This window comes from Brassica napus, chromosome C2, assembly GCF_020379485.1.
Source record: "Brassica napus cultivar Da-Ae chromosome C2, Da-Ae, whole genome shotgun sequence".
NCBI lineage: Eukaryota > Viridiplantae > Streptophyta > Magnoliopsida > Brassicales > Brassicaceae > Brassica > Brassica napus.
The window spans coordinates 35,479,267-35,504,802 of NC_063445.1; the positions used below are offsets into that span (position 1 = coordinate 35,479,267).

A 25,536-nucleotide genomic window follows, 5' to 3' on the forward strand; every position below is an offset into this window, starting at 1 on the left:
AGACTGAGCTTGCGACCTCGATCTAAGAATCGGTCCGCGCCGAACTTTCTGAGCCCGACCTTAGAGGACTCGTCAGGACTATCAGGTAACACCTCATTCTCCCTCGCTCCTGAACGAAACAGATTTTGGAGAATTAAGGAACACACAAACAATCTAGCTCGAGTCTTTTCGAAAAAGGAGAGAAATAAAGATCAGATTACTTTTGTTACGACGACCCTTCCCTGGTCGAACAGGATTTGCCAGACCAATGGGGGTAGCACGGTTTTCACCTGGTGGAAGAGCGTAAGCAGCTCGAATTCGATCTACGGTAAATGCGAGCCATCGAGGGTTACCTCGCTGCAGAGTGGCGATTAGTCCACGAAGCTCGGGAGTCATAGGTTCGGGACCGAAGGGCTCTACAAATAAGTGGAGAAAAGGTTAAAAACACCAAAAACGACCAAAAAGTAGAATTCACTTCATAAAAAATACTTACCAATATCGTCGGACCACTCCCTAGGGATCCTTCCGAAGTCGAAGTCGCCGACCGACGCCGGGTTAGTCTTGAAGACGAATAACTTCTCTCTCCACCGGTCATCCCTGTTAGGGATGCCGTCTATAATAGAACGGCTGGCTCAAGGAGCGAGAATCATTGTGCCAGGGAAGCCACTGTTCCGCTTAATAGCAAACAGTTGCTTTAACTCACTGAGGCCAAACTCGAGACCTTCCTCCCTAGCTCGGACCCACGAAGCCAAGAAGTAGCGGAAGAAATTACGCGCCATCTGGGTAAAAGCCATCCCAAGCTCCGCAAGCGCCTCGAGAAGAAAACAAGGAACATGAAAGGACAAGCCTCCGTCTTCGAAATGCGACATATAGGCTCCATAGTACTCCGGCCTCACAGTCTCTGGAGTTTCGCCGTCGTCAGGAAGTTCGATTTCGACGGCATAATCAACTCCCCAGAGGTCATAGATGGCCTCGATATGTTTCGCATCGAGATATGAGGACCGAATTTTTCAGGTGCCATAGATTCGAAACAGGAAGACAATGAGAGAGAAAGTAGAACCGTTGTGTTGAAGAATACGATATATTCAGTAAGAATAATATATATACACGAAAAAAACGGTTCCCGAAGTGTTTAATTGTAACCGGCCACAAACTATCGATCTCAGCCGCCCAATTCAAAAAATGGCCGACAAGTCAAATCAAGCCGATGCACGTAATATCCCACTTTCCGAGAATCGCGACGACGTCGGGTTATGTCAGTTCTCACCCTTTCGGTTTCCCAATAAACCAAAAGGGCTGGGGGACAATGTTGGACCCAATATTGGTCAGTTAAGTAATTGGGCCCGAATGGTTTGGGCCACGCGACCACGAAAGAAGCCCAACTTCGACGAAGCAGGAAGAAGATTGATCCAGGGAATCGAAGATCGCGGAACGGTTACGAAGATCACGGGAGTAGCCCGTTATAAGAAGATATCGATGCATAAGAAAGGGAGACGTTGAAAACCCTAGAGAGAGCTACACCCATACTTCGACCTTGTTTTCATCCAGTTTTAGATCCTTTCTTTGAACGATCTCGTTTGTAACATTCGATCTTGTTTAACTCATTGTATTCGATCTTACTCATCAATAAAGTCCATTTTCGGCTACTAGAATCTGATTATATCGTTGTGTTCTAAAGATATTGTTGCCTACATCATTTATCTTTCCTAGATTAAACTCCCGATCACTATCAAATACTTAGTGTATATTTTAGGATCTACGCGTGACTGAAATAATTTTGTGAAATGTTATGGTATTTTTCTTAAATTTTAATATTACTTATGTTATTACTATTTAAATTTTATATTTTTATATAACATTTTACTAATTAATATTATTGTATTATATATGTGCTAGTAAATTTTTTATGAATTTAAAGTAATTATGTCAAATATAAAGACTATAATATAAAATATAAATAGTTTTGAAGTTAAGTTTGAAGTTTTGATTTTGGAGAACGATATCTTTAAATTTAAATATAGAATTTTGAAAATTTCGAAATAAAGTGTTTTTTTGGATACGTTAGAGGACAGAAAATGAATTTGACTTTTTGAGTAAGCAACGGACGAATACGATAATTTAATTTTCTAAGGCAGATTAAACTAAATTTAAGAAAAGAAGAAGAAGAAAAAAAAAAAGGAAAGATACAAGTATATATTTTTTAATTGTGTTATAAGAAAAACAAAAAACGTCTGATGGGGTAAATAAAAATCAAGAAAGAGAGACCGACCACCCTCATTCGCTCTCTCAAATTCGACTAACCAAAGCTCCCTATCATATCATCCTCTGTCTGGTTCCGTTTTCTAATCCTTCTTTGATTCTTCTCGCCTCCAAAGGTTTGTATCTTATCACTATTCCGATCGTGTAAATTGATTCTCATATTCTCAAATCCTAATTTTGTTTCCACAATCATGCTCCAATTCAACTTTATTGATTAAAGTCATCATGTTTTGATCAAATGATTTGATTCCCCTTTTCGTTTGATTCAAATCAGATAGCTTCTACCTAAGTAAATTTGCCTAGAGTTTTGTCTGCAAACACTTTTGAACTCAAGATTAATGTTCTGTCTGTAAACACTAATCAGGTAATGGATCTAAAGGGACAGCTAGACAGATTCAAGAAACAACAAGAAAGATGCCAATCTACACTCTCCAGCATCAATGCTTCCCGAGCACCTTCTGGTCCTTCCAGGCCCTCCTCTGTCCCTGCTGCCCCTAGCCTCAAGCCTACTCCTCCTGTCAAATTCTCCAACGACACTGAGCGTCTTCAGTTTATCAACAGCATCAGGAAAGGCCCTGTCGGTGCTCAAATCAAGCGTGTCATTGAGCTTCTCTTTGAGGTTTCTTGCTTCTTCCACTTTCTTTGTATAGCATTCACATATATAGAGGTGGAGAGTTGAATTTGTCTTCTTTCTCTTGTAGACAAGACAAGCCTTTACACCGGAGCAGATTAACGAAAGGTGTTATGTTGATATGCTTTCCAATAAAGCTGTCTTTGATAGTCTGAGGAACAATCCCAAAGTTTATTACGACGGAAGGAGGTTCTCTTACAAAGTAAGGTTGATTCGTTACTTCCTCTTTTGAAAAGTTTCTTACAATCCTTATCATGTCACAGGCTAAGCACGATGTCAAAGACAAGAACCAGCTTCTCTCGCTGATAAAGAAATATCCTGCTGGGATTGCGGCTGTTGATCTCAAAGACGCTTACCCCAATGTCATGGATGATCTACAGGTGCTTTTGGGTTCTTGAAACCAAAACAGTTATTATTATTAATGAATTTTTTTTCAAGATTATCTTTGTGTATTATTTATTGTGCAGGCTCTGAAAGCTTCAAAACACATATGGTTCCTGTCAAACGCTGATTCACAAGAGGACATTGCGTACCCAAACGACTTCAAAGGGCAGATTGAGGTTGATGACGAGTTCAAGTCTCTGTTCCGGGACATAGACATTCCCAGCGACCTTCTTGACGTGGAGAAGGAGCTGCAGAAGATTGGTTTGAAGCCGGTGATGAACACTGCCCAGAGGAGAGCTGCTGCGCAGATCCAAGGCGTATCGAATAAACCCAAGCAGAAGAAGAAGAAGCAAGAGATCAGCAAGAGAACCAAACTCACCAACGCTCATCTTCCCGAGCTATTCCAGAACCTCAATGCCAGCAGTTCCCGGAACTAAACTCTTCATAAATGGAATTTATGATTATGTGGTTCGATTACTGTAACTGGGATTCATCCCCCAGTTTTTGATTCTTATTATTCGACGTGATTTACATAGAACAAGTGCAATTTGTATTGATGTATGGGCTTACAATAGTTTTCACGTATTCCAGCAGAAAAGAAAACTCATCCGTACTTAAGACAAGTAGTGTTGGCTATTAGACACCAAAACGTTTTTGCCTTCTCTTGATTAGTTTCAAAACGCGTCAACACCTGTAGTCCCTTACGAATATAAACTGATTTAACAATAGTTCCTCAAAAGAGAGATTGTAATTATGCAATAAGAAGTTTCCCTTAGCTAGCTTTAAAGAGTCTGCAACTTCTATCTGCGTTCTCTGCATTCTTCTAAGACTTGCTGGAATCATCACCGGGACCTTTTGGGGTTGCCCACTCGGGCCAATTAGCTGGAAGCTTAAACACAACGTCATAGCCATCTGAAGATGAAGATGAAGTTGACGATGATGGTGAAGCAGAGGAAGGCGGTGAATGATGATTAGTGACAGCTCTCGGAGTGAAGATTTCTTGCTTCTTGCATTGATCATTGTGTTCACTTATCACTATCAAAGAAAAAATGACTTCTTAAGATAAAAGATGTTGCCTAGCTCAAGTCAAAAACACTATTATGACACATACATATACCTGTAGCATCGTTGTTCGCATTATTGTTCCCTGAAGCATCATAGAGCGACTTCAAGTATGAGCAATCTGCTTCAACCACGCAAAATCTCTCAGCTAATGCAACAAACTTGCTCTCCAGTTCCGCCGAATCTTCTTTCCCTTTCCTAGTCGCCATCAAAAGCTCCTCTTCTCTCTTCCTCAGCTCATCCATCTTGGCCTTTCTCTCACTCTCCATTTTCCTATACTTATCCTTCTCGCTTCTCTCCCTCGCACAATCCTCCACCAAGCGGGCATTGGTCACCTCCAGTCCCTCAGCTTTGCTCTGAAGCAGCTTCTTCATGACCTCATATGTCTCCTCTGCAAGCTTAACCCTTTTCTGAAGACTCTCGTAATCTACCTTCAGAGTCTCGTGATTCTCCTTGAGGAATTCGTACTCTATCTTCGTACAACTGTTTCCCCTGGAGGAAGAAGTGAATTCATCCTTCACAGTAGCCAAAGGCACGCCTTTGCTGTTCTTACCTGATTTGTCTGAGCAAGCCGATGTTCCAGCCATGACTTTAAAACCTTAACCTGGAACAAACACAAACACAAACAAAAGCTTACTCCTTTTTTTTTTAGTTTCCAGAAATTACTTGAAAACCCTGAATCCAGATTCTTTCACAGAGCTCAACATAAGATCCCATCTTATCTCGAAAGGGTTTACAGTAATTTCTCAACAATCTGAACCCCAAAAGAAGTCAACTGAGAAGAAATTTTCCAGAGATAATGTAAAAACCCAGAAAGTTTCTTTATCGGTAAGAAAGGGGAACGATGAACAACATTTTCTTCAACAATCTTGACCGAAATGCAAAACCCAGATATAAAAAGAGAGACTTTTGCAGAGGAAAAGCTTACCCAGATTAGTTCAGAAGAAAGCGAAGCTCTGAAACGCAGACGAAATAAAAGCGGGAATGCGATAGGAAACACGCATTAGTTTATGGTTAAGTATTTGATTTAACTAGGGTTTGAGTATTGTTCAGATTGTTACAAATTAAGCATTGAAATGATCATCCACTTCTTTACCAAACTCAAGCACTATGATCATCCACTCCTTTACCAACTCAAGCACTATGATCATCTACTCATCAAACACCATGATCACCCACTCATTTACCAAATTAAGCACTATCTTTGTTATTTTATGTATTGTTGTTCACTATAAATACCATCACTCATCTCACTCTTTTGTACACCATAAACAAGAACAAGAGTTTATAATCAAAGAACCATTACATCTTCTTCTTCTTCCTTATAATAAACTCTCTCCCTCATATTAGTGTTATTTGCTTCCTACGGGTATTAAATTCTACTCTTATTTAAATTTCTCGATACTATAAATTATAAGTTATTTCATAACACGTTATCAGCACGATCACTCTGCGATTCGGTAAAATTTATTTGTATCATTTATACCCTGTTATAATGGTCGGTATACCGCCTCTACTATTATTTATATCATGTTATAATGGCCGGAATACCGCCTATATTATTTACTAGTAATTTAATTTATTTATTGGTCGGCCGAGCCGCCTTATATCCTGTTTATTATTTATTGGTCGGCCGAGCCGCCTTATATCCTGTTTATTATTTATTGGTCGGCCGAGCCGCCTTATATCCTGTTTATTATTTATTGGTCGGCTGAGCCGCCTTATATTCTGTTTATTATTAATTGGTCGGCCGAGCCGCCGTATAATTTATTTGATATTATGCATTGATCGGCTGAGCCGTCGCATGATTTATTGTCATATAACATAAATATTTCATTGTCATAATTTTTCACTTTTATGAAATTTTATAGATTTGATTGACCGTTTAATACGATATTTTCGGACTAATTTTTGGTGCACTCGATTTAACCCCAACGGTCACAAAGAATTTTTTTCAAAAATTTCCCCTTTCTCCAACGGTCATGAACAGTAATTTTCATCTATAAATACAACTCATTTTCACTTCATTTCATCATCCAAAAAATTTCATCTTCTCTCAAAAATTTCAAAATCGCTCTCCTCCGATTTTTCACAAAAGATGATTCGCGCACTTTTGTTTTTATGTGCCATTTTTATTTGTGTTTCTATTTATGGTTTATTCGATGGAGAATTTACTCCGAGTGAATTTAAGATGATTATCGGTTTAATTTTCTTTACATCGCTTCTCCTTGTAATTGCTTGTATGATTAATGTAAACGGTTTTTAAATTATGAAGTTCATAATAAATGGTTCATTTTAAAATTGCGAAATTCTAAATATATATATATATATATAGTCATTTTAGACGATGATATATATATATATCAACGCTTGTCTATATGTAAGAATAATAGTTATTTGATGAATTAAATTTTGCTTATTATACTTTAATATGCTTCATGGTTTAATGGTATTAAGGAAACATACTTTATGATTCATGGTCTAACATCATAAAAGAAATTATTTGTAATCGGTTAGTTTTGTGGTCGATTAGTCTTTGGTCTAATATCATAAAAGAATTTGGATTATATGTTGATATTTACTAATGTAATGGCCATGTTTATATGAGCAAAATTTAAAGTTTTCAGGATTGTGTATTCTCTCGGAAAGATATGTACAAGTTATCAGCCAATTCAGAAACGTGAACAGCTGAAACTTTCATCGCCGATATACTTCTGTTTATAAGATAAGTATTTTTATGCTTTATATACAAGTTTAACAAACTTGATTAGATAAATCAATTTGCATGAAGTTGGCAGTGATATAAATTTGTTCATTAAATTGATTGATAGGTTAAACTTTGTTAAAAAGCATGAGAGTAATAATATAGTCTATATAATAATTACTATGAAAGTTTTATTTATTTTCTGATATAATAAGACACCTTTGTTAATACATATTTATATATATTTGAAATATTTTGATTTTATTACCATTTATATTGAGGATTTTAAGTTTAAAGCTTGACTCTAAAAGATCCATAAGTTTTGGAAGATAATATATATAAAAAGGTATTATCACCTGAAGTGATTACCTAAAGCTCATTTTGTATTTTGCATTTAAAGATTACAAGACCTGAAGTCTGTAAATAAAGCCAACTATGGATGTTAAGTTTAAAAGTAAAATTTCTTCAAGAAATTTTTTATGATGCATATATATTGAAAAATATCTATTGATAAATCACGTCTAGTTGATTATGATTCATTCTCCTGAAGAGAATATGACATTAAAAAAACTCATAAATAGTGGTTTTAGACGTGAGCATAAATGAGGTCAAGGTCCAAAGAGTTTCTTTATAGAACTCATACTCTCACTTAAAGTTGAGAAAATAAACATGGTAATAAAGAAAAGAAATTATGAATTCATCTGAAGATGAAAGAAAATTTATTGTGTGTACAATACAAGGTAGTAAAAACTTATAGAATGCTTAAAAAGAGGATATATATGATGCTCCAGAAGTGTACATAGTATTACTGCACATAAAAATTCAATTTAAAGTTCTTAAGAATGCAATTTAAAGTTCTTAAGGTATTGTATTTTTATAAGTATCAAAAGTTAAAAGGATCTACGAAAAATACATAACCCATGTAGGATATGTTGTTGATTAAGAAAATGAGATACATTCGAGATTGATAAACCTGTAGTATTATCATCTCGAGGGGAAGAGTTAAAGAATCTCACTTTTTATGATAAGTCAAACATCCAGAAGATTATGTTTACACTAAAACTAAGATTGATGAATTTTTCTCAAAGTAAATCCATGAGATTTTGAGACACTTATGTTGAGACAATAAGCAAACGAAATGATATATACATTTCAATCAGAAATAATTCTCAAAGCAGTATAAGTATTTTAGAGAAAATATCTACAGCCTCTTATATATTGTACTACACAAAGATTAGTATAATGAAGATAAATGTATAGTAAACTAGAAGTTTACATTTGGCATGAATCAGTTAGACCATTTTGGTTCATTAATAATGCGAATATATACTTAAAGGTCATATGCATAGGAACCAGAAGATTCTTCCGAATGATTTGACATATGTTGCTTACCCATAAGATAAAAGGGTAATATGGTTTTCACCAGCCAAAATAAGATATTGGCATAAATAACGAAGATGTTAGTGGACTGATCACCCACTATGCATTTTTATAATATTGGTGAATTCACTTCTTAAAGTCTTTAACGACTATAGCACATTCACTGAGATAAGTGCTAAACATTTTGAGCAACACTGGATCGCATCAAGCCAATAAATATTCACTAGTTCTCCCCATCATTGGTATAGAATCAGAAACCAATCATTTTCATCTAAGAATGTTGGATGTTGCTCCGCCACAGAGCTTCAAATGAAGATGTGTTTTCAAATGAGGTTGGAAATATATGTTGGATATAAATCTCTATTGACACTTAAGAATCCAGAGCCATCCCCGAAAAATATAAGTAAGGCTATACATGAATTCTAAAAGTGAGTTAGTACTTCCAACATAAGGGGGAGAAAATAAACAGCTGGAAAAGAAAATAAGTTGAAATGAATTATCATTGATCCTCGGGCTAAACACAATGTGAAATAGAAGTCCAAAAGATAATTCATTTCAAAACTTACTAAAGCAGTTGCCAGACACGACCCATATAAATATAGTGATCAAGTCACATATACCAGCTGTAAATGCTCCAATAAGAATAAATGTTCTACAAGAACAATATCAAACTGCTAGTCACGCCTGCAGCGTGGTAGACAGATTGGTTCCCAAGATAAATCCTCGTAAATGAAAAGGAGCATATATTGATAATGGTCAAAACGAGGCAATATAGTTTTGTATGATCTCCAGAAGAGAAATTAAACATGACTGACGAAAATTCAGGTACCTGAGACAAATGAAGAGATCTCAATAAGTTATGTCATGTATGAAACAAAATGGAACCGATAAGAAAATTGACGTCGATGATATTATACATGCAAAGTAGCAGTTGATATAATAAATGAGAAAGAGGATCATGAAAGAAAGTCTATTGAAAAGTGTACACAAAGAAATGATTGGCCAAATCAGAAAGATGCAATAGACAAAGATATAAACTTCTTGTGAAATAGAGAAGTATTTGGACCAGTAGTCCATACACTAAAAGGTGTAAAACAAGTGAGATGTAAATGAACCGTTGCACACAAAGAAGGATCAATATGAAATTAATTGTGAAGAGACATAATTTCATGTGGTAGATGCAACTAGTTTCAAGTTCCTTATAGTCTGGTAATAAAGGAAGAACTTGAATGAAACAATCCACTTGAAAAATGTTAATCCCTGAAAGTATAATCCATGAAGGATTGATGATATCAAAATCATGTTCCCGGGAACTCTGCATATTCGATCGAATTGAAACAAACTATTTTATGGAATATATGAAATATTATAAGGTTAACAAATGTATCCATTTGTATTTATCAAGAGATTATAAATCAATAGAATCATGATTTGAATATAATCAAAACTCCTGAAGAGTTATAGAAAAATTATATTTTGAAAGAAAACTCTTGACAATACTATATTGTTTTTATGTATTCTAAACTGGAGATCTAAAACTGAGATGTTATCATAAAGATCCTTAAAGTATTTTATTTAAGACGCTCGTATATGTTTGGTCCTGAAATACCATACGTAAGAGTGTTATTTAAGAAAATTATTAATCTTTTTCATTACTGAAAGATGTAATTTCATATGAAAAGAAAGAAAATCATAATAGTAACTTCTATAGTTACAAATGAATAATTCGTATGTACGAGACGAATTTCTATACGATTATATGTAAGAAATTTGGTTTGAAATCCAAATAGACCAATAAACTATTGTCTAAGTCAAAAGAGAATTATGGACAAGAAGTCTAAAGGCCCTAGATATCATAATAGAAATGAATAGAGTTTATTCTCTTAAGCTTAATTCTCTGAAGAGAGTTGATTGGAATGCATATCCTGAAGATATTGTTTCCAGGGAAAGAAATATGATAGTAAGTGTGGTTGTACTCTTTTTCCTTATCATGGTTTTTTTTATCCCATTGGGTTTTTCCATGACAAGGTTTTAACGAGGCAACAAAGAACATACAAAAGATAGACAACCAAAGAGAATGTTACAATTTGAGAGATGAAAATCTATCATTGTTCTAAAGGTTCTATGACTACTCATTCGAGGGGGAGCTTACGTAGTTGTACTCTTTTTACTTTTACTACGGTTTTTCCCATTGGGTTTTCCATGACTAGGTTTTTAACGAGGCACCACGTAATACAAGATGGATGATCAAGGGGGAGTGTTATAAATTAAGCATTGAAATGATCATCCACTTCTTTACCAAACTCAAGCACTATGATCATCCACTCCTTTACCAACTCAAGCACTATGATCATCTACTCATCAAACACTATGATCACCCACTCATTTACCAAATTAAGCACTATCTTTGTTATTTTATGTATTGTTGTTCACTATAAATACCATCACTCATCTCACTCTTTTGTACACCATAAACAAGAACAAGAGTTTATAATCAAAGAACCATTACATCTTCTTCTTCTTCCTTATAATAAACTCTCTCCCTCATATTAGTGTTATTTGCTTCCTACGGGTATTAAATTCTACTCTTATTTAAATTTCTCGATACTATAATTTATAAGTTATTTCATAACACAGATTAATTTGTTGTTTAATGTCTTAGATTAACTTAAATCCTTGCCTTTCGTGTATGCTCGTCCAAGGATGATTAAACTATTAATTAAATGTTTTTCCTTCTTTTTCTGGGCTACATTGGGCCTGTCCAATAGCCCAAAACTATAAGAGAAATTCGAGACTGCAGCAGAGAGGTGGGGCGGTCTAGGCCTGGGCATTTTACCCGGACCCGAAGACCCGAACCGGAACCGACCCGAAAATACAGGTTCGGGTCCGGGTCCATGCTAAGTACCTATTGGGTCTTTTTTTTTGGACCCGCGGGTCTCGGTTCGGGTTCGGGTCCTACTCGAGATCCGTTCGGGTACCCGAAGTACCCGCAAATAATTATATATACTAGGTATATTTGGGTGACTGGGTATATTTTTGGTATTTCGGATTTTTTTAAAAGTTTCGGGTTTGGATTTTCGGGTATAATTGTAGGTTTTTGGTGAAATTTTAGATTTTTAGAAAATATAATTTGGGTATTCAGGTAAAATTCGGGTATGTTTTGGGTTTTCGGATCTGATTTTGGATAAATTTTTGGGTATTTTTGCGGTTCTTCGGGTATTTTTAGAGTTTTCGGATCCAGTTCGGGTATTTCGAGTCTATTTCGGGTCCTAAATACCCGAACCGACCCGGATCCGAAATATACCCGAAAATTTTGGGTATTTTACGGGTATTGAAATTATAGACCCAAACTGACCCGGACCCGACAAGATCCGACCCGGAACCGACCCGAAAAGTTATAGGTATCTATATGGGTCTAAATTGCTAGGACCCGAACCCGACAATATCCGACCCGAACCCGACCCGAAGACCCGGATGCCCAGGGCGGTCTTCTCCTTATTTTTAAGAAACTTTTAATTAAAAAACAAAACAGAAACAAAAATGATAAATAATCATGCTATTAATTGAGAATACGAACAAATAAACATTATAATTTGATTGGTTTAAAAATATACACGTATTGATAAGTCAAATATGACTCAATTCCACATAAGATTAGATTATAAGAACTTGCTCACATGTGTGATGGAAAATTAGCTCAACTAAACCGATTTTAATTGGAACCATTACAAGATCAGTTCAATTTTTTTTTTTTTGCTGAAATGTAATTTATTTATCAATAAAAAATGTTTCAAAAGTGAGACCTAAATTGGGACAAATTGATCAGCCTCTACCAAACTTAACAAAAAAAACAGAGCAAATATAATAAACACTGGAGAAAACAGAGCATTGTTGTAGCAAAATCAGTTCAGTCTAAATAATTTGGTTGCCTAAGCTAATCTCGCTAGATTATTATGAGTTCGAATTTTGTTAGCCTAACTAAACTTGCCAAATTTAGTTTCATAAAACACTGTTTAGTTTTCTAATGTTCTCATTAAATCATTTCGAGATAATGTTTTTTCGAATAATTCTTGTCTGTATAGAAAATGCTTTATTAACTTTCCACGAAGAAGTATAAAAAGTTTATTCTGATGCATCGTTGTTTAAGTTGGCATGGTGTATGCAAAATTATTTTCTCAACATTTCCGGTTCATTCTCGTAGACAATACATTTTTGAGTGATTTTAGCTGTTTATGTCTCTATGACTGATCTTACTGCAACATCAACCTGTTTCAGAAGCCTTCTGGCTTTGATACCAAACTGATGTAGGCATGCAATCTCGTTCGATCTCAGGGTCAACAAAGTTTTTATTCTAGTCGACCAAATGGTGGTCGTTAAAGGCTGGAAGAAGGTTGGTCGTACAATATGAACCTGAAAAAAAAATAGGAACGAGATGATAGAGAAAATAAAAATAAGAATAATGAGGATGAATATGATAGAATGGTGGAAGGGATAGTTGGGTGGTTGATACGATGGTGGTTGGACGGTCAATAGATGATGTGATGGGCGAAGGCCAAAGAGCGAGAATCAGGAGAGAGATAATCAAGATTGCTGGATGTGTGGCACTCTCTACCTGAGCAGAAGATGATCGGGTGGATGGTGGTGAAATGTGGCTTGCTGGTTGTTTAACTCTCTCAAGCTTGGTCGGTGGTGGAATGGACGAAGGTGAGTGGAACAAGGATGCCACAAAGTTCTACGGATTTGAACTTTGATAAGTCGAGTTATTCTCGAGTATTGATTCTCACAAACACTCAAAAGACTTATTTATTTTCTTAGCCAAAAAGGTTCTTCTTTATTGATTTTTCGGTAAAAATACAAGACTTATCATATGAAACTTATATACTCATCCAATGCAGTTTTGCCTTCAAAGGGAATTGAATCAAATGCAATACAAAAGACTCGATTTCTGGAACCTAAGACGAGGCTAAACATATGCTTTTTTATTTGAATTGAACTTAGACAAAGCAACTAAGTAAACAAAAAGAGAAACCGGTTAGTCAAGTTATCAAAGTACTGAAAATATTTCCTTGCCTTGCGTTAGACGCGTCTTACATTTGGGGAAGGTTGACTAGCCTTTTTGGTGGAGCCGAGATTGAACCTGGACATGGTGAAGTGTAGAGTGTTGGCTCAGCTCAAGGTGCACGTTTCACTTATGTGGAAAGATGGTAAATATAGTAAGTCCATCTTCCTTTTGATAGTTGGCAGAATAAATGTTTGGACCATCTTGCATATTGTATGGTCGGTCTTGGTCCTCTTTGGTTTGGCCATTTTGATCTTTAACCTTAAATTAAACCATGAGTTCTTGGACGGCTTGGTTGAGTCCTTCTCTTAGGACTCTAGTTCCGGATCGGGTAGTTGGGCCTCGTAGTACAATTGGAACCTCATTTTCTATGGCCTCATCAAAACATCATAAAGGTTTATAACTTACTTCACATGCCCTTTAGCTAAGCCTAATAGTAAGAAAAAGTTTTGGGTTATGTCATTCACTAATAACACATGTTTATTGTAGAAGAAGAAAGAAACGACGAAGAACAAAAAGAAAGAGAATGTTGATCCTAACAAACCAAAGAAGCCTCTTCTTCATTATTTTTCTTCTGGTAGAGTGGTACTAAACTTGGAAACACACAAAACAAATAGATTTGAATATGATTTTCGAGTCTGGAATGTGTTATTAACAGTTTTGTAAAAGTAATTTTTACAGCACAGACACAAGAAAGAGCTCGTCAAAAACGCATCCTGAGATCAACAATTCAATTCTTACCGCACACATTTCCTTGAATTGGAAGGTATATACAACGAAGTATATGCCAAATTTAATGATAAATGTTTGTTAAGAGAAAATTCCTTAAAAATACACGGACTAAATTTCTTTTGCTAAAATAATACACGAACTATTTGGGCTCCCCAATTAATACACATACTAAATTGTGTTACCCATAAAATACATGAATTTTTGAATTTCAGAGGTTTCATACCTCAATTTTGACGGCGTTAACTATGTTTAACAGAGAATTAAGACGCAGTTATACCTTAACTGAACACGTGCTTAAGCTGTTAAAAACTCGGTTCTTTCAAAAAATCCCCAAATCGATTGAGAACAAACCCTAATTTCGTTCTTCTCTTTTTTTTTCTCAGAAATCACCAAACCGATGGCTAAGAGTGAAGGGTCGAGTTCAGGTGCAAGGTCATTCTATAAGAAGAAGTTCATGTTTGCTTACAGTTGCTACATGTCATCCTTCTTCCTTCTCTTGTGACCTTTATTGGATTTGTCTTTGACTGACGTGCCTCCTTGATCCTATCATAATTTTTTGGACGTCCTGGCATTTTCCTTTTTTTCAGGGATTTGTGTAGCTTTTTTTACCTGTCTTCTCCCACAATCTCTCACCGTTGACAGGTTTTATGTTGTTTTCATAAGTGTCTTGCCACCTTGATGTCAGATAGTAACTATCAACATAGCTACAAACGAGAGAGAGAGAGAGAGAGAGAGAGAGAGAGAGAGAGAGAGAGAGAGAGAGAGAGAGAGAGAGAGAGAGAGAGAGAGAGAGAGAGAGAGAGAGAGAGAGAGAGAGAGAGAGAGAGAGAGAGAGAGAGAGAGAGAGAGAGAGAGAGAGAGAGAGAGAGAGTTAGAACATATATAACACAAACAAATCCCATAATACAAACGAGAGAGAAGTTAAGGTACTCACTCTTCAGGTTCCTTGTTATGCTCATTGATGACATAAATAGCATGCTGGCAAGGTATTCATGTGATGTCCCATCGATTACAAGCACAATGTTTTTGTGGAAGACATACCTCGTAGCTACAGTCAAACTCAGTGACTTCATATAAGCTTTCACTACTTTTAATGACTGTGCAGTGTTTACTTGCTTTGCGGTTTTGCTAAAAAAATCTCCATGATGTTTGGTGGAAATGGAGTTGAACAACCACTTGTTTTGTCACGCCTTCGAGAGTTACGCTTCATTGCAAGTCTCGTAATCTCCTCAAGCATGTTAATCAATGGCAACTTACGAGCTTCCATGATTGTTCTATTGAAGCTTTCCGAGTGGTTTACACACATCCTCGCATCGTGCATATGGACTGAAAAACGCTCTACACCATGTCTTCGATTCTGTTTTCAGCAAGTCCTCATGTGCTGCTGCATCGAACACTTCTAAAGCGTGCAGATTGTACTTATAATCACCTTGAGTGACGCTGTATGCAATTTCCCAGAAGTAATCCTCATACTCTGACTGTCCATAAACCTTCTTTCAATTTGCAAAAATATGTCTAGCACAATGTCTATGCTCTGCGCCGGGAAGAAGGTCTGCAACAACATTTATCAAACATTTCTGCTTGTCAGATATGATAGTGAATCCATTTCCTAACCCCAAATCCAAATCAGACTTCAACTTATCAACAAACCAAATCCATGAGGCATTATCTTCGACTCTAACTATTTTCCACGCAATAGGATAAATCCTATTATCCGCATCTCGTCCAACAGCTGCAAGAATCTCACCTTTTAACTCCCATCTCATAAACGCCCCATCAAGTCCTATAATAGGCCGGCAACAACGCTTCCATGTGTTCTTAAGATACTCAAAGCAATTGTAGAATCTATCAAATACAAACTTACCATCTTCACGAGGAATAGTAACAATCTCAGTCTTCATATTATCAAATGAACGCTGAAGCTCCTTCTCGTAATCCCACAGTTTGGCGAATTGTTCCCTCTGGGTTTCTATAACCAAATCTAGAGCCATTCTTCTTGCTTTCGTGCATATCCTTTTAGAAACTGAGAGATTGTACCTCATCATTATCTCATCCTTGATGTCAGTCCACTTAATACAAGGCCTTTTATTTGCTTTATCCTTATACAACCTTGCAATTGTACCCTGCTTCAACATCCTTGCTTTGCTATTCTTCATATGGTTATGTCCATCTACATAAGATTTCACCATCTACTTCCCCTTTGGCTTCCCAACTGAGAAATAAATCTTCCACGTGCATTTGTCTTTTGTGCTCGTAACTTTGTTTTATCCCATTTACATAGCTTCACATCGTAGTTTGTCTTCAGAACATAGTGCAACAGTTGTTCTTTGAACTCTTCTCCACTCTTGAATGACTGCATTAACCACAGGTAATGAGGCTTCTCATTGCTGTATCTTGTTCTCGAAATGACATTTTTCTGTCGATTGAAGTATTCCCATTCATCGTCACTGTCAGCAGCAGGAGCCAGATGTTCATCATCCCTTAACTGTCTCTCAGATTCTTCTTCTTCATCATCATTAGCTCCACCTCTAACTTCTTCATCATCATTAGTTTCACCTCTAACTTCTTCATCACGAATATCCCCAAAGAGTGACTGAAATGGAATATCTTCTCCTCCTTCTTCGATGATTTCTTCCTCTGCCTCATCACCAGCATTTGACTGTTCTCCATCTATGCCTTATTCATCTCTGTCTTCTTCGCTTCTGTCTTCTTCGCCTCTGTCTTCTTCACCTCTTTCTTCTTCACCATCCTTCTGTACTTCTTCATCAACCCTTTCTTCTTCACCTCTGTTTTGCTCAATGTAAATATCGACCCCACCTACTTTCATAGCTTCACTACACATCTAATTAATAGACGCATCTTAAGTGAGTTCGGAAATCGCTCTCACCAAATCCATAGTTTCTTGTGGAAGCTTGTACCAAACATGTTTTACCGACCCACTTGACCCATTGTCTTCACAGAAACCTTCAAACATTGACCATGTCATGTAATCCGGATCAATAACAATATCTTTGTTGACAAATCCTCCTCGATAGAAAAAAAATGTTATCTTTGTGCTCCATTATGCCTCCATAGTGTAGAGAAACCTTCATTACCCCTTGTTCTCTACAATCAAAGTAAGAAATTAGAATCAAAAGCAAATTCAAAGCGACATGAAGAAAAGAGTCAAAAAACCACAATTTCGAGAAAACGAAATCACCTCATCTTCTTTGTCTCTCTGAAAACATGGAAATCAAAGCGACATAAGAAGAAGAACACAGTTTCGAGAAGAAGAGAATTCAGAATAAATTAGGGTTCTTAATCAATTTGGGGCTAGATGAAATTAGGGTTTGTTCTCAATCGATTTGGGAATTTTATGAAGATACCCAAGCTTTTCACGGCTCAAGCACGTGTCTAATTAGAAAATTAACGTCGTCTGAATTCTCAGTTAAACATAGTTAACACCGTCAAAATTGAGGTGTGAAATTCTAAAGTTCATGTATTTTATGGGTAACGAAATTTAGTTTGTGTATTAATTGGGAAGCCTAAATAGTTCGTGTATCATTTTAGCAAAGGGAATTTAGTCTATGTATTTTTAAGGAATTTTCCGGTTTGTTAATTATGAAACTAATGTGTTACTTTATGGTTAAATATTCTGAACAGGAACTCAATGAAGAAAAGAAGCAAGTTTATAGTGGAGAAGTTGCGAAGTTAATGGAAGCGTACAAAAAAAGGTGGAAGATTACAATAAGCATGTGTACTCGAGGAATACTACTAACTTACTCAGGGGCAGAGAAATGAGAGATGTTAAAATTTCCTCATATTTAACATCTGAAAAAATGACTCTTTGCTGTTTAAATATTTTAGGGTTTGTTTCTTCTCATCATTTTAGAATTCTCATTTTCTCTTAGTTGCTCTTCAATAACTTGACCCAATCCCAAATAGGTACCGAATTACTCAATTACTAAACCAAAATTTGATACAAAATTAGATATACATTAGTGTGATAAAAATAGTTGAAAATGTTTGGATTTTTAAGGTAAACACCCCCCCCCCCCGGTTAAAACCCCTCAATTAATGATTCAATGAATAAACCCCTCAAGCCACTTTCCTTAACGATTCGAACCCTCCGTCAATAGCGATGTTAAAAGCCGTGAATTGTCTGTTAAGTGCAAAACGCAGTGGTTCATTTATGAAAAAAAACGTTAAAGCTTTTTTATTTCTTCTTCTTCTCGTTCTAAAATCCCCAAATCAAAAGTTTTAGGGTGAAGCGGTTAACTGATTCGAGCAGCTTTCAATGGACGCGACGTTTATGAAACAAACATGGCCGGTAAAGAAATAATTGATGGAGCTGAAGCAAGACTTTCTTGATATGAAAAGACATAAGCGAGATTATTGATGTCGGGTTGGAGAGTGTTAGAGCTAAGTGTTAGAAGTGTTGTTGGTTTCTTTTGGTATAATTGTTGTTGTTTGTGGTGTTAAGATTCGTACTTTTTTGGTGTCGCTTATTGTTGCTGTTGGTATCATCTAGTCATATTGTGCTTTAATTGGAGTCATGTGCTTACATTTTGTCATTTTGTCTTCAAGTTATTAATTAAATCATAAAAATACAGAAGTAATATAAGACATATTTTACGTCCCTAACTTGTAAGAAAAGTAACTGGATCAAGAAGAGCTTTATTATCAATCACAGGTAGAAGGGACTAAAGCATTCGGTTTCATGGCGTGTGATGTCTTTTAACGGTACTGAGTTCGCCAACAAGCTCAACGCTAAACAAACCACTTCGACTTGTGCTGCTACAGAGCTCGACACAGGAATGGCTCACTACACGAGTTTCTTCATTTGTCAGATTGTTTCAGTAAACCTTTGACTTGGAACACAAGAGTCATAATCTCCTTGGGAACGCTCGAGCCGTTGAGTATGTTCTTAAGTAGAAAAACACACACACATAAACGTTTTAATGACCATGTTGTTTTAAGTGTAATTCTCTTTAAATTCTAGAAGTTTGGATTAAGAGTTAAGAGTATATGAATTATATGGTGTGACAGAGATCAAGTTAAAACCTTGGAGAAGGATGATCTTTCCTCGTCGTTTAGAGCACATGACGAACATGATTTCTAGTTAAAAAAGAAAAGTAGCCAAAGACACGATAGATATATATTATTCGTTTACTTTGCTGAATAAAATGTAAACATTTGATGAGTTGGGAAGAAGAGTAACATGGTTCGTATGACCTTAACCAGAGGTAATTTAAAACACCAAAAGAAGGATATAACACCTTAAGCCGTGAAAAATGAAACATCAAAACATAGTGACCTTAAGCTGAGATAATCCTAACATCAAATCAGCTAATTTATAAAGTCTCTCCAGTAGGGCCGACTTCAGTAGATGGCATTGAAGTCTTCGGTTTCTTGGATGGTCTTCCTTGTGGCATGTTAGGGGGCTTAGACACCGAGGCTACTTTACATTTTCGCTTGTTGTGTCCAGTTTGACAACAGTTACTACATGTCTACAAAAAAAAATGAGTCAAGTGAAGCAATAAAAGAGAAATGACTTAGGCGGATTGAGATTACCATTATAACGTTGGCATGAAAGGAAGGAAATTCCGGAGCTGGTTTTGGTGGGTTAGGCGGATTGACTGGTGCTTCCTTGCACGTTCTTTTGTTATGTCCGGGAGCTCCACAATTAGAACATTTCTGTAAAAAAAAATGATGTTCAAGAAATCATAGAACATGCCACACTGAAGAAAATATATTAACCAAAACAAGAAGACAAACTTACCACAATAATCTTTTCTGTTGGCTCAAGGTTTTCATTTTGGATTTGACTTGCTTTACAACGGTCTTTTTCACTCGGATCACGGATTCTGTCATTCTTTTTTGGTCTGCCCGGCATGATTCTATCAGGAGGAGGCATGACAACTACATCATAATGTTTATCCCATAACTCCATGCCATTGACAGGAAAAATAAGTGATCTGTAACAGAGCTTCCACTTCTCAATAGAATACCAATCCGATACCACGGTCTCTGACAACTTTGTGTCTTTGAATACATCGTACATTGCAGACATTATGTGGCAGTAAGGAATGCCACTTACGTCATAGGCCCGACAAGTGCAGGAAACACAGTCTCTTACTCGCACAACATACTTGTTTCTTCCATGATCAACCTCGTAGATGCCTCTGCCATTTGGATATGGATGACACCACTTCAGACTCCTCTTGCGCTTTTCTATGATAGCTAACGCTTTTGGTGTGATCAAGCCTTTAGCATTATTCATCTCATTGATCTTCACATTGTTGCTTGACATAATATGCCTCCTAATGTCTTCAAGCAATGCAATGATTGGTTTTCGACGAGCTTGTTTCAAGATAGCATTGTAAGACTCGCTAATATTGTTTTCAACAGCTGGCGACTTTGTAACGTCACTGAAAAATGCCTTGCAAAACAACAATGACAAGATGCATTACCGCCAAAAGATACAAAACTAGCCAAAATATACATATATTATTAAGAGAACATACATACCTAGACCAGTTTGAATTCACGCTCTTTTTCACTTGCTCATAAGCATCAATTTTAACGGTTTTCATCTTCTCTAGATTTTTCTCAAAGACATGCTTATTGTAAGCTCTTGCACACTTCCAAAATAGCTTATGTAGAGGATCAGCTGAGCCGTGCCTTTTCTTCAAGTTGGCAAAGATATGCCTCGCACACATTCTATGCTCCGCATAAGGAAGCACGTTTTTGATGGCATGTATCAAACCTTTTTGCTGGTCTGAAGATAATGCTAATCCATTTCCAAGATCTAAACCTAATTATTCTCGCAGTAACTCCATGAACCACTCCCAATACACCTTGTTTTCCACAGGAACAAGAGCCCAAGCAATGATGAACATTTGGTCATTTGGATCCCTTCCTACTGCAGTCAATAATTGCCCTTTCATTCGCCCTTTTAAGAATGTTCCATCCAAGTGAATGATACGCCGACAAGCACTCTTCCAACCAACTTTTTGAGACTCGAAACAAGTATAAAACGTCTCAAAAATTCTCTCTTTTGTACCTAATATTACTGTCGAGCCAGGATTTGTCTTCTTGAGTTCTTCGACATAGTCATACATCCTTGTAAACTGCTCAACATACTCATCACTGATATGTGCAACATCATTTGCCTTGCACTCTGACATTTTGTCTTAGGAACACGAAGACCTTTAAGAGCCAACCGCTGCATTATCTGGTCAGCTTTAAGGTTCGGGTTTGTCCTACACTCGTTTAGAAAATCAACAGCTATCTTTGGAGCAGTGTAGAGAGTAACAGTTCCTGTAGGGTAGCAAGAATGAGTTCCTTTGTATGATCTAACAACCATATTAGGTGATCTACTATTGATCGATGCATATAGCCTTCATGAGCATCCATCAGCTACACACTCTGCTGCTACTTTCTTCCTCTCTGATCTCTGAAAACGGATATTGACCCTCTCTTTCACTGAATACTTTTCTATTGTCTCTGTACATTTAGCTTGTGAAATAAATTCTTGGCCAACTAGAAACTCAACTTTGCCTTCATCATCATCTGAGTCTTCACTTTCAACATAATCATCCTTGTAAAAGTCAGTCCATTCATCATCACTCTTCGGTTCTTCTTCCTCTTTATCTCCTCCAATAAGAACATCATCGAGATAAGGATCATCACCTCTTACAACAAAAATATTTATGCTTTACAGTTCAGTTGTGGTGTTCACCATCTCCACCACATCTGTATCACAACATACATCCTTCCTACTCTGATCTACTATTCCAGACTGGAAATAAGAGAATTTATCCATGTTCTCTGGAAAGCCGCCACTTGCGATCATACTTTTAAGCATTCCGAAAGTTGATTCCACAAAATCAATCCTACAACATCTTGTTCCACCACCATTGTATGTTCCATCTGCTGCCCAGTATCCTCCAACGTGTAAACGAATATGAATTTTTCTGTTTACAAAAAAATTCAAACCCATCAAACACACATAATCAAACCAATAATAAATCACAAAATTCCATATAAATTTGAGATATAAGCAAGCCAAACTTACCTGTTCATCTTCCAGCGACCACTGAATCAACTCTTTCACTTTCACTTTTCGTTTTCAAACCCGCAGGAACTACTAGGCTTCTCGTTTTCAACTCTCGCACTAGATTCAAACTCACCCCCTCTCAAACTCAGTCTCTCTCAAGTTCTCACAAGAACCAAGCGAAACTCAAAACCCTTCTCTTTTGCAAACTAGGGTTCATCATTCTAAGCTATGTCGGCTTTGGAAATTTTTACTTGACTTAATTTTCAAGTTGGAAGGGTAAAACTACGTGACATTCTAATTAAAAATCGTGTTGTTTATCTACAATTGTGTTGTTTTATTCCTTTCCAAATACGCTATGTTTAACTTTGACGGAAAAAGTAACAGGAGGGTTTAATTCGTTAAGAAAAGTTACTTAGGGTTTTTATTTATTGAATCATTAATTGAGGGCTTTATACCCGAAACAAAATTAATTGGGGCTTTTACGTTAAAAATCCAAAATGTTTTATTTTTGTCAAACAGTAATCCTTATTTTGTACTATATTAATAATCTCAAAGAATATTTTAATCCCTAATTGAAGTTAAACCGAATCATGGAGAAATGTGTGGAGACCAGTGTTAATCTCGGCCGTTGGATCAAACTGAAAATCCACATCGAAAATTGGAGAACTTCCTGTAGAGGTATTAGTGGAGACCAATCCCGTAAAATCCGACGGACGAGAATAATTTCCCATGTCGCAGAACGTTCCACCACCGTTGCCGAAATCGGACTCGTACGAGTAAAACGGTGGCGTAACTGGGAATGAGAAACCGTCGCTCTCGATCCCGTTGGTACGGACAGAAAGATTGGTCCTGAGATTGGCGAGAAGGTCATTTTGGTAATTTATGAGTGTTGTGTTTGGTGTAGTGTCTGGCTTATCCCGAGGTGGGATTCCCTGTGAGCAAGTGTGTTTTCCTTTGTATGTCAAATCGAAGATCGTAGGATCATCGTCCGATCTCTGGACCTGTTTCGTGGCCCAACAATTCTGTGTGTTACGAAATGTACATCTGTAATAACTCCTGCAACACAAAAACAGCAGAGTATCTGATTAATTTCATTACATGATGCTGATGAATGTATAACATGAATGATGTCGTAAGATGATGATGATACCTTGGATACTTGGCGCCTAAAATGTCTTTCTGGCCATATTTTCTCCAGCTGAAGACATCATCATGAGGTCCTTCTAAGCCTCTCTCTGGGCTAATTCTCACTTGCTCTGTCCACTTTGGCAACATCTTCCTGCAATATTTCAATTAACTTTTCATATCTCTAATTAAATTATGAATTTATTTATTAAGTTTCGTAATTCTTGCAACTCTTATTTTCTTTCTTCTATTATGCTCAGGTTCAAAATTGTACCTCTTTTTAGAGCTCAAGTTGTAATCTTTCGATCCTCCGCCATCAATAAACTCTTCACTTCTCGGACTTCCGTTGATCGAAGTCGGAGATTCTGGAACTTTACCGGTGTTAGCTACAGGATTCGCCGCAAGATTTACCATCTCCGCCATCTGACTGTGTACTACGCTGGAACCGTTGAGCATCAAAATAGCTTTCTCATAGGAAGAAACGATCTGATGTAGGAGGGTTTCTCTCATCTCCGTCGTCATACATAAGGAAGAAGAAGACAACGATGGTGGTGGCGGAGAAGGAGCTGTTCCGAGCTCAGCTTGGAGCTGCTTTGCCGCCTTCAGCCCATGAACCAGCTCACTTAGCAAATTCTTCTGCTCCCAGTTCGACATATCCATATTATCTCACCAAAAGTGTAATTTGGTCAGTGCCAATGTTTCCGATCAAAGAAGCCCTTGCCGGATACTTACCGGTGAAGCGATCACCGGAAAAAATAGTTAATAGCAGTACCTTATATAGATTTCTTGGTAGCAGTTTTGACACAGAAGGGGAGGAAATGTAATGTTTATAAAACACGGTTATCTTTTAGCTCCTTATGGTAAGGTTTAGATTAAGAATTTATAGGATTGAGGAGGAGAAAAACGTAAGCTTTTGGGGTTGTGGTTAGATGAAGATTGATTTCTTTTGAAATTTAAAGGCTTTAGATCTGAATTGAGTGAAGAATGTGTTTGAACATTTGACCAATTCAAAGCTTGGAATAGTCATTGGTCTTCGTCAACAAGTATGTACAGTTCCAGAGTGTGCGTTTGTATATAATGGTTATGATTAGTGAAGGTCAAATGCTGACTAATTCAAATTCTGATTTATTTTAGTTTAACCAAGTTAATTAATTATATAATTCCAGTGGTTTAGTAAATAATTATTATAAAGTGCATATATGTAAATGTACCTTTCAATGTACCCTTTCAAACTATGGCTTTGTTGACGTAGTTAAGGTTCTTTTCAGTATTAATTAGAATTGTTAGATACTTGTTTTATATTTTATTTTTCGGTTGTTTGTTCTTGTATATTTAGCAAGTACGAATTCTGATCTCACATATATATATATTCACACTGCACACATGTATCTTATTGGACTTGAGGCTAAATGATGACATATAAGTGTAAATACAAACTATTACTATAAGTTGATTGTACATTTTCTTTTGTAATTTGAAGATTTTAAACTGAAATTCAAAATATAATCTGGTTTACATTTTAATAAAGAGAAATACCATGTAATAGTATTAAAAATACTACACAAGGGAAAAAAATCTCAAAATAGCACTAATTAAAAGTTAAAAGACTTTTTATTTTATTTTATATTTAGGTTTAAATTTAGTAATTAGAGTTTAAGTTTTAGAATTGAAGACTAAGTTATAGTAAGATTTTAGAATTTGGAGTAATTTAGTCATTTTCTCTTTTAACTAAACATCATTAACAATTTATTTTTCTTTAATATGCTCTTTTGTAAATGTGTTTGTACTATCTAAGAGCATCATTAAAGAAACTTTATAAACTCAAATATAAAGTTTTGTATGCTCCAAAACCCTTAAAACTTTAAATTTCAAGATTTTGAACATTGAAACATCAAGTTTACTGTTTTAAAGTTTAAAACCTTTTCTTTGAAGTTTCATATTTATTTATTTAACTTTCTACACTTATATTTCTTCTAAATAATTTTATCAACCTTTTCAAATCATTTTTAGTCCTTATAATTTTATATCTTATAAAATTTACATAACTTTACTGTTTAATTATTATATATAAATTTAAAATATTAAAATACTTAAATTTATGAAAATTTGATTTAAATCATTCAAATCTCCAAAATATTGTCCATATAATTTTGGCTTAATCCAAAGCCGTTTATTGTTAT

At 36.1% G+C, this 25,536-nt stretch overlaps 4 protein-coding genes and 1 long non-coding RNA gene across 6 annotated transcripts; 2 read left to right on the plus strand and 3 right to left on the minus strand.

The window, feature by feature from the left end:
• Positions 1-2,134: 2,134 nt before the first annotated feature.
• Positions 2,135-3,876, plus strand: LOC106396961 (transcription initiation factor IIE subunit beta-like). The gene is made up of 5 exons (XM_013837476.3): positions 2,135-2,354; positions 2,603-2,857; positions 2,940-3,071; positions 3,133-3,249; positions 3,337-3,876. Exons 2-5 carry the CDS (start codon positions 2,606-2,608, stop codon positions 3,688-3,690), a joined length of 855 nt encoding a protein of 284 aa, XP_013692930.1. The 5' UTR covers positions 2,135-2,354; positions 2,603-2,605; the 3' UTR covers positions 3,691-3,876.
• A 1-nt stretch (position 3,877) lies between these two features.
• Positions 3,878-5,406, minus strand: BNAC02G28900D. 2 transcript variants are annotated; one of them, XM_013837477.3, is made up of 3 exons: positions 5,244-5,406; positions 4,365-4,919; positions 3,878-4,288 (listed from the first exon to the last, which is right to left on the minus strand). In XM_013837477.3, the coding sequence occupies exons 2-3, from the start codon at positions 4,900-4,902 to the stop codon at positions 4,077-4,079; spliced, it is 750 nt and encodes a 249-aa protein (XP_013692931.1). In that variant the 5' UTR covers positions 4,903-4,919; positions 5,244-5,406; the 3' UTR covers positions 3,878-4,076. The 2 variants fall into 2 exon arrangements, with proteins under 2 accessions (XP_013692931.1, XP_013692932.1); XM_013837478.3 differs by having other exon boundaries at positions 4,371-4,919; positions 5,244-5,403.
• Positions 5,407-19,320: 13,914 nt separating this feature from the next.
• On the minus strand, positions 19,321-22,494 carry LOC125581776. Its single transcript, XM_048747758.1, has 4 exons — positions 22,250-22,494; positions 19,952-22,148; positions 19,744-19,866; positions 19,321-19,679 (listed from the first exon to the last, which is right to left on the minus strand). The coding sequence occupies exons 2-4, from the start codon at positions 20,480-20,482 to the stop codon at positions 19,524-19,526; spliced, it is 810 nt and encodes a 269-aa protein (XP_048603715.1). The 5' UTR covers positions 20,483-22,148; positions 22,250-22,494; the 3' UTR covers positions 19,321-19,523.
• Positions 22,495-22,708: 214 nt separating this feature from the next.
• On the minus strand, positions 22,709-24,070 carry LOC106390582 (probable WRKY transcription factor 41). Its single transcript, XM_013831080.3, has 3 exons — positions 23,631-24,070; positions 23,382-23,510; positions 22,709-23,287 (listed from the first exon to the last, which is right to left on the minus strand). Exons 1-3 carry the CDS (start codon positions 24,014-24,016, stop codon positions 22,810-22,812), a joined length of 993 nt encoding a protein of 330 aa, XP_013686534.1. The 5' UTR covers positions 24,017-24,070; the 3' UTR covers positions 22,709-22,809.
• Positions 23,271-24,329, plus strand: LOC125581777. Its single transcript, XR_007319469.1, has 2 exons — positions 23,271-23,448; positions 23,617-24,329. It is a non-coding gene; the product is annotated as an uncharacterized LOC125581777 (long non-coding RNA).
• The last annotated feature ends 1,207 nt before the right edge of the window (positions 24,330-25,536 follow it).